This window comes from Fusarium keratoplasticum, chromosome 3, assembly GCF_025433545.1.
Source record: "Fusarium keratoplasticum isolate Fu6.1 chromosome 3, whole genome shotgun sequence".
NCBI classification, from domain to species: Eukaryota; Fungi; Ascomycota; class Sordariomycetes; order Hypocreales; family Nectriaceae; genus Fusarium; species Fusarium keratoplasticum.
This window is the reverse complement of record NC_070531.1, coordinates 747,629-762,318: the sequence shown is the minus strand read 5'-3', so window position 1 is coordinate 762,318 and position 14,690 is coordinate 747,629. Positions and strand designations below refer to the sequence as shown.

Below are 14,690 nucleotides of genomic sequence, written 5' to 3'. Positions count from 1 at the left end.
TCTCAAGGCCGCCCGGGAAGTCATATAATCACATGCGCGGTATACCCGGGGCCTCCATCGCAGTGCCTCCATCGCCATAACCTAACCTCTCTCACTTCGTGCCGCGGCCATACGGCATCCTAGCTCCTCTCATACCGCTATTTAAAGGTTCGTGAAGGTCCTAGAGACCAGAAATATGCCTCGTTAAGTCGGCTAGCCGCGGCTCCTCACAGATAAAGAAGAAGTTATTATCGCCTTTATTATATAAATAGAAAGGTCTAGTTTTCCCGCTTCTAAGCCTGAAATCGAAGATACTATAATAATACTTCTTTAATATAGGAATCTTAATGCGAGACCTATTAGTAAGATATAATATACTTGCTTCCGCGGCGATTATCCTAAGCTTAAGTAAGCGTTCCTTAAAATAACTAAGTAATCCTATAAGTCCTAGGAAGCCAGTAGCCTCTATAACCTAAAGTAATAGTTTAAATAGCTCGCTAAGGCTATCCGGAGTTATAATATTAATACTTCTAAGTATTAGAATACTAACTAGGCCGGTATTAGGATTAGGATCCTTAAGGAAAGTATTAAGGTCCTTATTATATAAATAAAGTAGAGATCGCGGAAGTAGATTCTCTCTCCTTTTAACCGCGAGACTTATACCATTATCGGTATAGGGAGCGCTATAGGTAATATAACGCTACCATAGCTTATCTTTAAGATATTTCTAATGCTAGATTAGGCATATATAAAGGGAGATCTTAATATCTACTTCGCCTAGTTAGAAATAGTATTCTTTAATAGCAAGATTATACTTAAGTAGGGGATATATTTTAATTAATATTCCTAGGGGAAATCCTCTATAATATAAAGTTATAGACTTATATTTAAAGAGTAATTTAGTTATAATAAATTCCTTTAAGATCCTATATAAAAGTATATTAAATATAATATTCCTCTTATTTCTTATGCCGCTAGTGAGACTATATAGCGCCTTATCGTGCTTAATAGTTTTATTAGGCATAGTATTTTTACTTTTAGAGAGTATTACGCGAAGTTTAATATTATTATAGCTCTCTTACCTCCTTACTCTATATATATATTATAGCCAATAGATATAGGAGTCTTCTAGCTATTAAAAACTATATATTAAAAGTATCTCACTAAGTAGCTTAGGAAAAGAAATATCTCTTTCTCTCGCCTTAATTTTATCTATAGCTTTTAAGTAAATTATCCTCTTCTTCTTTATTAATATAATTACTAAGTTAAATTATATTATAGGAAGTCTTTAAGAGTAGATTTACCGCATATAATATTATCTTAGGCTTTAAGAAGTTAGGAATCTATCTATTAAATCCCGAGCTAGTAATAATATACCTTACTAAAAAGTAGCTTTAGTCAAAGTAGGCTATTAACCCTACTTTTTCCTTACTTCTTCCTTATAATACCTACTTCTAGATTACCGCAGATACTATATAGCGCCTCTTAGATTACTATAGTAATATCTTTAGCTTTCTAATACATGCTAGGCTTTATTAGATACGCAATATAGTCACAGAAGCCATAATACTTAAGTCTATAATTACTACTTATATAGATAACCGCCGGGCTTAAATTAAGAAGTAATATAATACTAAGAAAAGAGGGAAAAAAGTAAGGCTAATAAGCGATTTCTCTTATAATATTAGTCTATAGGAGATTTAAGATTAATAGGAGGAAGTTATCGCGGAATCGTAGAAGAAGGAAAAGAAGGCATAGGTCTAAGCGGCTTATAGCCTCGTGATATAAGAGATAAAGAAGATTAAGGATAAATAGAGGGAGAATAAAGAGATTATAGTTAATAGTATAAAAAAGAAGCTATTATAGGCTTAGTAACTAGAATATATAGGGAAGGATATTAAGTATTATTCTATAGAGATATAATATTTAACTATATATTAAATACTTACCTAAAAGCCTAATAGCTTTATAATAGATATATAGCTACCGCAAGAAATTACTAAAGCTATTTATAAAGCTAGCTTTGCCCCGAAACCACTTAGCGCGATAGATTAGACCGCCCTCGCAAAAAGTAACAATAGCATTACTTTCTAGCTTAACTAGGCTCCTACCGCTAAAGAAGAAAAAGAAGAAGAAGAAAAAGAAGAAGAGGAAGACCTGCCTCTCTTTAAGCCTCTATAGTAACTATCTTCGCTATTAGAGATACCTTTATCGCCGCTAGTTATAGCTTTATTAGTATTATCACCGTAGCTACTATCTTTGCCGCCTAAAACCCCCTCTACGCCATGCCTGATATGGCCTTAATACTATATATTAGGGATATAAAGGATTATAGGTATTATTAGGCAAGGAAGGGCTATATAAGAAGCTAGCTAAAGGGGCTAAAGAGACGCTATCGCAGCTAAATTTATATAAGGAACCGTCTAGCAAGGCGGCGGCCTTAGGAGCTTAAGTAATAGCTTTTATTATAGATATTATTAATATTATTAATATTATTACTTTAGGCATCGCCAATAGCTTTATTCTGCTCCTTTTTAGCTTCAGAAATCACTTTTAACGGTCACTGAAACTCAGAGGATAAAAAAGGCGGCTATTTAAGGGGGAAAAAGGGCCTCGTTGATGTCCCGGATTTTGTGACTGTCCCATAATTTTGTGGCTAACCTAGCTTGCTAGGTTGGCTCGCCTGGGCCCCATATGAGCCAACGGGTAGTTAGTTAATGCAAATAATTTAATTTTAGCTCCCTGGAGTAGTACCCATGTGAGCCGAGACCGGGACCGAGACCGAGACCGACACTTGAACATCAACGTAATTGCATTACGACGCAAGATTTGAGGTTCGTTATAAAATAGCCAAGATAGGCCCTTGGCGCGTTATTTACGAGGCCTGCAGATGTCCTATGGCTATGGAGATTTTTCATCGTGTTTTGTACACGTTTTCATCATGAGTGGTGAAGCCGGCCTCAAATGCTTGCAATGGCTAATCAGGGGCACGCAGTTGGGTTCATCCCTCCTGATCCTCGCCGTTTATTCGTATTTCCTTGCAACTCTAGCCGCACATGACTTTGACATCAACACAAGGATCCGTGCCGTCGAAGGCATATCTGGCAGCGCCGTCCTGTATGGGATCCTAGGGCTACTTCTGGTCTGCTGCATCGGTGGTATCCCCATCGCGTCTCTCATTGCAATTATCCTCGACACCAGCTTCCTTGCCTGCTTCATATATGCAGCGGTTGCTAACAAGCACGGCGCGGGCAATTGCAAAGGCGAGGTCGATACCCCATATGGACTCGGATTGGCAAAATCTAGGGTCAAAGGGAAGAGGGGTTCTATAGCACTGCCAACTTATCGAGTCGCATGCCAGCTGCAAACTGCCTGCCTAGCTGCAGCTATCATTTCTGTGTAAGTGGCAGTTGCTCAGTTGGTCTAGCAACTCAGCCGGCATGTGGCGGTTTTTAAAGATTCGACTGACAGGTGATTAGTGTCCTTTTTTTCATTTCCATCATCATCGATATCGCGCTGTCGCGTGGTCATTATGCCCAACATCGACTCGAGAACAAAGACTATGGATACGGCGAGCGAAGGGTCTTTTTGAACCGCAGGTCAGAGCCTAGGCCCTGGGGTGCGGCTCCGGATGATCTCCCGGCACATACACAGCCGGATGACATTGATCTTCGCCCACGCGACAGCTTAAGTAGCCATGCGGGCGGAGGGCGCGAAGGAATATTGGATGACCAAGGGAGTCATTACTATCCGGATGATAACTCTGATCGGACCCGACGGTCTAGGCATCTAGAACCACCATATCCTATTTAGACCTTCGACCTTCGACCTTCTTACTCTAAGCTTACACCAGTTGACAGCAGAGGGAATCAAAAAGGTTGAACATGCAGCTAGGTGTGACTCTTTGACTGCAGGCAGCAGAAGGTTTAAAAAAAGGCCACTGTGTTAATATTGGGATATAATGCTATGATGTGTTGAAAATATATTCTTTATTATAGTTGGAGCCCGGCCCTCGATGGGTTAACTGAGCCAGAAGATCGTACCTTGACGCTTTAACTTGACGCTAAAAGGGCGACTCCGGGCTCTCGAGATCATCCTTGCACTCAGGAGATCCCCACACAATGCTTAGAAATCGTATGTAAATCTCTTAGCGTCAGAACATGACTGAATGGAGAAATAGAATTACTCTGACATCTGGAACTGCATGCTCACTCATATGCAGTGCGTGCTCGTCCCCAGAATGGTGCCCGATCAGCTGTCATGCCATCACTCGCGCCAGGGCTTAGGATTGCCATATCTGGCCAGGCTCGGATCCATATTTTTAGCTCATATTTCTCCTCGGAGGATTTGAGGGGATTTCGCCGCCTTCTTCGTCTCTCCATTCGCGTTCACCAACTACCGACTTCAAGATGCCGCCCAGGGCTTGTGATGCTTGCAAGCGACGCAAGGTCAAATGCAACGGAACGCAACCATGCGGAACATGTTGCGTTTCCAACATCGCCTGTCAGTATACCATTGTGCCGAGAAAACGAGGGCCCAAAGTTGCGCGCTTACCCGAGAGCCTTCAACATTCGTCACGACAAATGGTCAGTGAAGGTGGTATTCGGAGTCATCTTTTCCGGGAGGATCACAGTCAAGGTCAGCCTAGTACGCCATCAACCGCAGATCTTCAATCAGGATACAGTCCTCGAGAATGGCCCTCACCGGGCGTTCCCGTTTTTTCACCAGGCTCAGACGCCAGCAACCTATCACAGCCATTTGGGTCCAATCCACAGATGATCTGGGAGATGCTTGTTAGCAGAGTCAATTACGTTCTATCATCAGTCTCCATTCTCGACGTTGTGGACTCCTGCATCGACATCTACATGCAATATGGCTTCCCATGCTGCCCGATTGTTCACGAGAAGAGCCTTCGGGAATCCAACGTGGAACTCTTCTCAGCACAGTCCAGTTCATCCATGTTTAGTACTGGTAATGAGCAGCAACTTGTGCGTTGCATGAGGGCTTTCGCTAGCCTAACAGCGGTATGTGCAGCTGTTTCCGCCATGATGCCTCAAACGCTACTCCCATATCGCCACTTGGTAGTCCAGCCATTTCTACGGGCATCGAGAGATATGCTCTATATTTACGAAGACTACGATTTGGAGCATCCCGACTCAAGCTCACTGATTATAAGAATGTGTCACTCGACCGCTCTTCAGCATACCACAGGGAAGACAGGAGCAGCGTGGAGCATCTTCAGCCAGGCTGCACTCCTCGCACAACGCATGCGCCTCTACGATGAGCGAGACGTCAGGCGGAGCGACCCCATCGAGATGCAATTGCTGCGATTTCGGTTCTGGCATCTCTACGTATCAGATCAAGCGGCTTCTTTGATGCGCAATAGAGTTTTTGTGCTGCAAGAATCCCTCTTTGACGGGGACATGACCCTGGATCCATTTGGAGAAGGAGGACCAGGATTATTTGACAAGACTCAACTCAGGTATCAAGACCCGTTTGAGGAGCGCGCATTCTCGGGTTATCACTTGACAAGGCGCCTTTGGGCATCGGCAGCTGGGTTGATGGCTTCAATGCGCAAGTACGCTCGTCAAGAAACCCATTACGAGCCAGATGCAAAAAGACAAAAGAAGATGAAAATGACAGGACAGTTCTTGGAATTCACGAGCATGGTCGATGAACTCCCCCCATGGCTTGAGTCTCCCGACACATTTGAGTTTTCTCAAGACAAAGACGTGCTTGCGTTTCAGAGGACCTTTTTCTCAGTCCAGCGCAGCAACCTCATGTTGGGGCTTCACTGCTTTCACCTTGTCCTTCTCCAGCAGGCTATTGAGTATGGGTTGTCCGAGATCATGGGCCTACATGATCAAGATCTCACGCTAGCCATGAAAAAGACGGAGATTATCCATGAGTTTCTCGTCGAAGTAAACAGGGTCCCTCTTCTCTGCCTTCGGGTTCAAGGAGAGCCAACTGTGAGTATCAACATTGCAGCAATTTCCCACACGAAATACTTACGCCCATGGTCTAGGTCGAACGGTTTCGAAGGGTCGGAAGTGCTCTGCTTGAAGTTATTCAGAACGTCGACAATGAAACAATCAGGACACGATCAAGGTCGTACTTGACGCAACTCCTTGATACGCTGTCGAGACTGGATTCCAAAGCTTCAGATGAGCTCAACAGCGAGCAACTGACATAGTGTTGGCTGCCTCTAAAAAAAGAATTAATGGTGTGTAGTCTTGTTAGTGAATAGAGCCACAAGCTTGAACACCCAATAACGAATGATGTTTCCTTGGTTCCCGCTGGCCCGATGCGGCCTAGTGGGACCCTGGGATAAAGGTCGGCAGTGCTGCCTTGGAACTGCACCACGTCATTGCTGGATGGCTGAATTCCAAACTTGCTGATTTCCCTTTGCCAAGACACGCCTAGCTTGGATGATCACGACAAAGCATCTCTACCGCCCCGAATCTCGACTCTACAGAGCTGATAATGCCCACAAGGGAAGAATGGATCCTGTCGCAAGTCGCACCCACCAAAGAGGAGCTGTATGCAGGCGACGGCTGCCACCTGGACGAAGCGATATGCCTAATCGACTACCTCAACAACAACATCACAGCCCAAGAAGCTGCAACCGCCATAACCAAACCAGTTCTACAAGAAGATGATCCACAAGACCAGCTCTACCGTTTGATGGCCCTTCTCTGCGAGGCCCCCGTTGAGCTTGCTGCCGACCGCGACAAATTATATGATCTGCTCTTTGCAATTCAAGCGCTTCCACTCGAAGCAGGCATCAACTGGGTAGATCTTCCAGGTTTTGCATCAATGTGGACCGATCTGCTTAGACTTGGTGTTTATGGAACAGATACCCGGAAGGAGGAATCGCTCTCTGGTGACAGGAAAACAGAGCTACGCCAGCGCTTTAAAGCTGTTGGGACAGTCGAGGCAGAGCTGTACTTGCGCAATCTTGGAGGTGTATCAGATGTTTGGGCTTACGAGACCATAAACCAGGTGTGCTCTTGGCATCCCGGGCTGGATATCGTCATCACTGGAATTCACGCGTGGCTCAAGGTCGCCGGATCCAAGTTGATGGCGGACATGAAGCCAGAACACATCCAAACCTTTTCGAGAGGCTGTAGGGGGAAGTGGGCCCGGAAGCATGTTGTGGTAGACACTATGGCTGGTTTTTGGGACCGTTGGAGGAGCACATTCATGCAGCTGAGCAAAGATGAGGAGTATCTCTCAGCAGAATCTAGGAGGCTTGCGGCAGAGTGTCATGATCTGATGCAGAGAGGAACTTGATTAATGACAAGCGCTTAGTAAATTAATAGCTCAGAGACTACTTGAGTATAGCCAGTGGGACAAATGTGAAAGTGTTCACGGCAGTTGACAAACACATGAGGCTAAGAGAAATGCGCCAGCTGCCAGCCCACACCGAGCCACGGGATATAGGGTCTAAAGAACTCAGAGATGAGGTTTAAGAATGCTAATATTTATTTGTATTATTAGCTTAACGTACATGATAAGCATGCGACGCATCCAAGTATGCGACGCACTTTTCTTAAACCTTACTACTATAAACTAAGATAAAAACACAACAAATCAATTGATCAATTAAAACTACTCACTATACTCTTCCCCAGATGTCTCAATCACTACCTGATAGGTCCTTGCATTATGACCGGGCTTGCCGCAGACACCACAATGCCGAACCCCCGGTCGCGCCGACCTTCCTTGACCACCACTTCTCGATGATTCCGCCACTACCTACGCATTAACATCCATCTGATCAATTGCTTGCCTTCCCTCCTCTACTGTCATTACCCCTCTTTTCTATAGTCTAGTCCTTTTTTGCCCTCCGGCGCCGGCTTAGTATCTCATTTGCCTCTCGAAGGTCTTTATTCTCAGACCTCAATAAGGCATTCTCATGCATCATTGCCTTAGTCCCCTTAGCAAGCGACTTAAGAGCTCCTAAAATTGACTCTGGGGAGCTACTTTGATGCCTTCTGATTCGTCTATCGAGGTATTCAGACTAAGATTAGGCCTCAAGGACGGTCTTTGGAGTCTTTGACGCCCAAGGGGTCGAAGGGCTAGCTACCTCCTCGGCAGGCGTTGGAGTCCGTAGCTGCACATCAAGCTTCGAGACCACACTTTCCGGGTCAAGAGGAACAAGCCCGGCTCCTCTAAAAGCCGCCTTGATATTTCTTTCCGTCATAGTGGCCTGATATGCGGCGTAGAAGGCCGGAAAGAACTCAGTCTTTGAAACGTGGGTTATAGAGCATCTGATCAGATGCTCTATTTCTCGACCGTAAGCCTGCTTGAGCAGGTTAAAGTACCCGATATCAAGAGGCTGAAGTAGATGAGACGAATGAGGTGGCATACAAAGCGTGATGATCTTATTTTCCTCGCAATATCTCTCAAAGTCGACGGAGTGGTGACTTTCGTGGCCATCTAGGATCAGAAGACGATAGGAACCAATTGATCGATTGCTTGTACACCGGTCAAAGTGTTTTAGCCACTCGAGACCGATCTCATTATTAGTCCAGCCATTTTGGGTCGTCGCAATAGCCTAATCGCCCGGGAGGTTACTTTCTCGGTACCAGTTGGCGAGGTGATATTGGCCCGCACCGATGATGAACGGCGGGATCGCCCAGCCTTCCGCATTAATCGCTTGGATCACTGTAATCCATTCCCGGTTTCTAGGCTGCACTGATTTTGGCTTTCCACGCCTATCTGTGCCTGTGACGACCATTCCGCTTGTAATTAGACCCATCATAAAGCCAGTCTCATCAAAGTTGTAGATATCAGCGAGGTCGATACCATATTTCGCGATTATGCTCTCCACGAGCCTAAACCAATCGCGAATAATGGTTGGATCTTCGCATTTGGCTCTCTGGTAGTCGTATTTACGAAAAAAAAACGCGTCTTAACCTCTTCGTGTCGCCTAACGAAGTTATAAGCCCAGCGCTTACCGACGGGTGACGCGTCGCGGTCGGCGAGCAGTCGGTTAGCCATTTCTTCAACAGCACGCAGTCGGGGGGGGAATCCTCGCGAATCTAGGTCGAGAATGAACTGAACTATGATCTGTTCCTCTAGATCAGATAGTCGGCGTGATTTTGGAATCCAATCGCATCGCGATTGGATTCCCTGTCTGCGACGACGCAGCCTTGGCTCGGAGACCTTATAGATCTTTGCAGCGCGTCGGACGCTTAGTTTTGGGTCATTTTGAAGGGCTTGAAGGGCAAGAAGGGTTTTAGCCTCAGTATTTAGGTCTGACATATTTAGTGGTGGAAAAATCAATTGATCAATTGAAAAGTTAGGTGTAGGAGGGAAAAGTGCGTCGCATACTTGGATGCGTCGCATGCTTATCATGTACGTTATATTAATACTTTATTAGCCTAACCTAAGTTAAGGACTGTTTTTCTTAACAAAAGACTTTAAGATCTTAATATAAGGTGCCTCACTTCATAGGGCCCATGTCGATAATATAATAGACAAGTCAGGTTAGGTAGATTTGCAACGGAAAGGACTGCCTCCTTAATGTATTTCTTTGCATACGTATTGCCGAGCAACACCCAATGAGACAAAGACAGTTTATTTCCGACAGGTTAGATTTACAAGTGAGGGGTAATTGACACTCTTATCAATCATTGGGGTTGCCAGCCAATCGCAGCGGGGGTCAATCACGTCTCCTATGCTCAATCTTGGCTCATGAATTGCGTCTTCACCTGGCTCGTCTGTGTAAAGTATAGAATAAGGATACAGGGCTTGTCATTCATTTTAGATTTAAATACCACCTACTTAACTAGCCTTATCAAGTTGTTCATCACAATTCCAGTCAATACGTTACACTACTTCCACCTCCCTCGAATAAATATAGTCGGAACAAGATGACGGCAGATGCAACCAACCTTGCCCAGGATAGTGAGCACCTGAGCAACGTACGGAAACGCTACGCAGAAGAAGCCAGAAAACGTCTCAGGCCTGAGGGCTCTGCTCAGTTTATCCAACTGACAGAGACGGAAAACAAACGGCTCAACGCGTTGGTCGAGGATCCTTGGGCAAACCATGAAGCGCTCAATGCCCAAGATCCGCCCATCAAGCAACACGACCTTCACAAGTTCTTTGTCCTCGGCGGCGGGTTTGGCGGTCTTCAATTCGCCGTCCGCCTCATCGAGAAAGGCATCGCCACTGCTGATGACATCCGTCTTGCCGATGCTGCTGGGGGCTTTGGAGGCACGTGGTACTGGAATAGATTCCCCGGTCTTCACTGCGACGTCGAGAGCTACATCTACCTACCGCTCTTGGAGGAAACGGGCTACATACCCACGCATAAGTACGCACCCGGTGACGAGATCAGACTTCACGCTGAGCGGATCGCAGCGCAGTGGAAGTTGAAGAACAAAGCCCTTTTCCGCTCTGATGTCAAGAGCGTTGAGTGGGATGACAAGGCGCAACTCTGGAATATAAAGTTGACGCAGCGACGAGGCCCTCTGACTCCTAAGATCGACATCGAGTTCCGGGCTGAGTATGTTTACCTTGCTGCAGGCGTGCTCACCAAGCCTCAAATCCCGGACATTCCTGGTCTGCTGTCATTTTCCGGGTCCATCTTTCATACTGCACGCTGGAACTACAAGGTCTCTGGAGGCTCTCCAACAAACCAAACTTTGGATGGCCTCAGGAACAAGAAAGTTGGTATTGTGGGTACTGCTGCAACTGCAGTTGGAGTTATTCCCCAAGTTGCCAAGTACGCCGGGGAACTCTACGTCTTTCAGAGAACACCAGCCTGCGTCAATCCCCGTGGCCAGCATCCAACGGATTCCGTGGACTTCGAGAAGACGGTGGCCACGGGAAGTGGATGGCAGTTCAAGAGGCAGACCAACTTTGCCACGTTCGTCAACAACGCCGCCGAGCCTGGAGCAGCCAACTTGGTTGGGGATGCCTGGACGACTATGCCAGGCTACTCTGCTGTTGTCGGGTCGCCCAACTATGGTATTGTTGACCCTGCACCTGAGAATCTTGCACAGCACGTCGCAAACTTCCACGCTCTTGATCTGTCGCACATGGAGGACGTTCGTACCAGGGTCGAGAACATTGTTCAAGATGACGATACGGCTGAAAAGCTTAAGCCTTGGTATCCATCGTGGTGCAAGCGACCGACGTTCAGCGACGCATATCTACAGGTCTTCAACCAGTCGAATGTTCATCTGGTCGATACAGATGGCCGAGGTCCATCCAGGGCAACCGAAAAGGGTCTTGTCGTTGGCGATAAAGAGTATCCCCTCGACATCATCATTTTTGGCACCGGATACAAGACTCCGGCTTCTAGTCTGGGGAGCCCTACGTCGAGAACTGGTGTTTCCATCATCGGTCGTGAGCGACTCCCTCTAGACGACAAGTGGCAGGCCAACGGTCCCGCTACGCTACATGGATATGCCACCAACGGATTCCCCAACCTCTTCTTTTCGAGCTCTAACCAGGCAACCCAGACGGGAAACAACGTCTTCATGCTCGGTCTCATCGCCGATCACATTACGTACATGATAGCCCAGGCCCAAGAGCGAGTCGGACCCGGTCAACGTCCCATCATCGAGGTAACTAGCCGGGCTGAGCAGGCTCATACAGACGAGATTCTGAAACGAGCTCCGTACTACTCAGCTTTGGCAGGTTGCACGCCGGGCTACTTTAACGGACATGGAGAAGCATCTAGGGTTACGGATCCTGACGAGAAGAGAAAGAGGGCCAAAGCCAGCGCCTGGGGTGAAGGAACGCAATCGTTCATGAATTACATTGAGGGCTGGCGTAATGAAGGCTCACTCGATGGTCTGGCGATCGCGCCAGCCGTGGATTCGTCCGGCAAGGGTGGGCTTCTTTCTAAGCTTTGATGATATATACATAGCCATTGAGAGGAAGAAATTTCTTGATACATTACCAAATTTCATCTCCACGTAACTGCCTTTTCAAGGCCATCAATCCTCGATGCTTCTTTGGTGACAACCACACCCTTTCACCTTTTCATCCCGTATCACACATCCATATAGTCTTGGATTGTGACCAAGGTGATCGGCATATCCTCTGTCAGCATTGTGAGAAGCGTTATATTCATTAGCAAGGTGTCCAAGCTCTGAGTCGAGTTTGCTGTCTAGATAATAAAGCCCTTTCTTACGTTGATGAGCATAAGCATCCACGGTATCTGAAGCCCCGCGTGACTTGGACCTGAGGAAGCATCAGGATATTGACCCCGCCATGGGCTACAATATCCCCGCATCAGAACATTGATGTGCATCATGGCGCAACACTATTGCGCAATCAAGGAATCTTGTTGATTTGTAACGCCTAGATAGCTATCTATGAATGCGATTAAGACAAGTTTGCAGATAAACCTTGTTCGTCGACATTTCGAGAGGATGCAATGCATAAGCCTTATCAGCTCTGCTAGCACCCGATGGCAGCACTTTTGCTTGGGGCTAGGAAATTTCTCTAGTGTGTTCTACTCGTTTAAAGCATTTCGAGCGAGTCCGAAAGGCAGGAACAAAAGCCTCAGTACAAGTGCGTCGACCTTCTCACGCTTGAACCTCAGGTTGTGTAAGGTGCCGTCGCTTTTTCGGAGATTTGAAGCCTTCGCAGCAGAGTTCTTACAATGAGTATCATCAATAAGTGGCAACAATCAGGCATGCAAAACGTATACAATATGATTGCAGGTGCCCAGTGAGCGAAGGTTTGCTTGGCAACAGGCTAATAGAGAGAGGCAGATGGTTAACAGAATGTAGGTACATGGCAGTATCAGTTTTCGACCTCAAGACTGGCCTCAGAGCACTTTCTCAGGCTCTTCTAGTGCTGCATCAAAGTCCGTGATCTCATGAGAATCCCGCGTAAGAGTGACCACCGCATCTGATCGTGAGCTGAAGCTTTTGCTGCTTGACCTGCTTAACAATGGACTGTACATGAGCAGCATTCTCTGGCTAGACAACGCAGGGTGGTCGTGAGAAGCGGAAGAGGAGGTTTGACGTGACTACAAGCTTCTCATAGTCTCGATAGTTGTCATCGTTCGGTTACGTGATGGAAATCTTCTTCGAGGAAATGGCTTTGATCGCGGCATCCATCGGAGTTGTCAAGCTGCTGAGGAGCTAAAGTCCTGGTGGCAAAGTATCTCTGTAAGGGATGATGGGCGCTAGGGGAGATAGGCGAGACTGCCGTTGTTATGGCTAATAGCAGTGAATACAAAAAGCCTTATCTACTCCCCCGTCTTTCAGCTAATGGAGAGACGTGGATCATTACTTGATACTGCGGGCAATATTGGAGAAATTAACGCAATGCGGCCCATATCCAGCCAGCCACAACTCGCAAATGTGTCTTCCATCCGTTGTGACCAAGGACTTTTTTCAGCAAAGGCGAATCCCTCGAGGGAAGAGATACCTAGATTCTATTGAAAGAGGAGTTTTAGGCCGCACTGAACTGAAAAGAGATATGGCGGAGGCTGTGCATCCTACTCTTCCTGCAAGCCACCTGTCGTACAACGCCAATGTTGCCCGGTCGTGGAGGCGCATGGCGCAACAACGCCCAGCTGACCATTATAGCTGAAGATCTATGCTCGAACTGACCAACAGAACCGTGCCACGACGTTGCCCTGTTTAGACTTTGTTGGTTGTGGTTGATTTTATACCTGACCTTATACGCCTGTCTACATTATTCTGCTAATTCCCATGTCCCTCAAAATTGCGACATCATTGTTTCACTGCTTCAAATAATCTACATCTTCAAACCATACTGTAAAATTATTGGGCGCAAACACGCACAAGTCAAGCGTACGTTCCTCGGTATCCGCCCTCCATCTTCTGCACCACATTTTTTATAACACTCAAGCACACAGCACCAAACGTACGCCATGTGCATGATATACTCCAGCAAAACCTCTAGCTGTACGGTCTGTCAACGGAGATGGACGTCACAGGTAACAACGAGGGAAAACTGCTTTGCTCCCGGCGGGCCATGTGCACGCCCACAGAGAGCAGGCGTCTACCATTCGGTCCTACGTACTCTATGCAGCCCGTGTCGTGCTAGAAGAGACGGCGCTCAGGGATCTAGTCGCGGCACTGGTCGAGGCAGTATGGGTGGTGCTAGTCGAGGGACTACTTGCGGCAGCAGTGGCAGCAGTGGCAGCACTGGCCGTGGTGGCACTAGTCGTAGTACTGCTCGTGGTACTGGTCGTCCATGAAACCCCAACATATCTAGGTTACGGTGTCTCAAGTTATTGGCTTTTGATGCCATCATCTATCGATAACTGTGCTTTTTGCTATTGTGGCGGATAGCCTCTTTTGGGAGTATCACTGATGACAAGAACAAGAAGAAGGGTTGTATTGTAGTATAGACGAGTGCGAAATCAAGGAAGCTAGAAGCAAGGCGAATGGGCCACCGCGGAGGAGCCACGGAGTGGACGACTTGCAGGAAAAGAGACTTTTGATACGCAATGAATCCAGACACACAGACTGATGTATTGATAAATATCCCGCGTACATGCGTATAATCTCTCCCCTTTGCCCTAATCTTCAGCCTCCTAGACCATCTTTTGGCTCAGTTGACCCATCAAGGGCCGGGCTTCAACTATACTAAAGAACACATTGGAACCTCCTAAACAATCACCTTCCCGCTATCACCGATCTTGTTGCTACCCTATGGATGGTCCAGGTTCACCTGTTCCTAATATTCCACCATATCTTGCA

The 14,690-nt window shown here is 46.7% G+C and overlaps 4 protein-coding genes across 4 annotated transcripts; all 4 read left to right on the top strand.

The window, feature by feature from the left end:
• Positions 1-2,920: 2,920 nt before the first annotated feature.
• Positions 2,921-3,792, top strand: NCS57_00362700 (uncharacterized protein; the record flags this gene model as incomplete). The annotated part of the gene is made up of 2 exons (XM_053053612.1): positions 2,921-3,378; positions 3,459-3,792. The coding sequence occupies 2 exons, from the start codon at positions 2,921-2,923 to the stop codon at positions 3,790-3,792; spliced, it is 792 nt and encodes a 263-aa protein (XP_052915772.1).
• Positions 3,793-4,388: 596 nt separating this feature from the next.
• On the top strand, positions 4,389-6,172 carry NCS57_00362600 (Zn(2)-C6 fungal-type domain-containing protein; the record flags this gene model as incomplete). The annotated part of the gene is made up of 2 exons (XM_053053611.1): positions 4,389-5,948; positions 6,005-6,172. The coding sequence occupies 2 exons, from the start codon at positions 4,389-4,391 to the stop codon at positions 6,170-6,172; spliced, it is 1,728 nt and encodes a 575-aa protein (XP_052915771.1).
• A 290-nt stretch (positions 6,173-6,462) lies between these two features.
• NCS57_00362500 (uncharacterized protein) lies at positions 6,463-7,272 on the top strand (the record flags this gene model as incomplete). Its single annotated transcript, XM_053053610.1, has 1 exon — positions 6,463-7,272. The coding sequence occupies one exon, from the start codon at positions 6,463-6,465 to the stop codon at positions 7,270-7,272; it is 810 nt and encodes a 269-aa protein (XP_052915770.1).
• A 2,588-nt stretch (positions 7,273-9,860) lies between these two features.
• Positions 9,861-11,855, top strand: NCS57_00362400 (uncharacterized protein; the record flags this gene model as incomplete). The annotated part of the gene is made up of 1 exon (XM_053053609.1): positions 9,861-11,855. The coding sequence occupies one exon, from the start codon at positions 9,861-9,863 to the stop codon at positions 11,853-11,855; it is 1,995 nt and encodes a 664-aa protein (XP_052915769.1).
• Between the last annotated feature and the right edge of the window lie 2,835 nt (positions 11,856-14,690).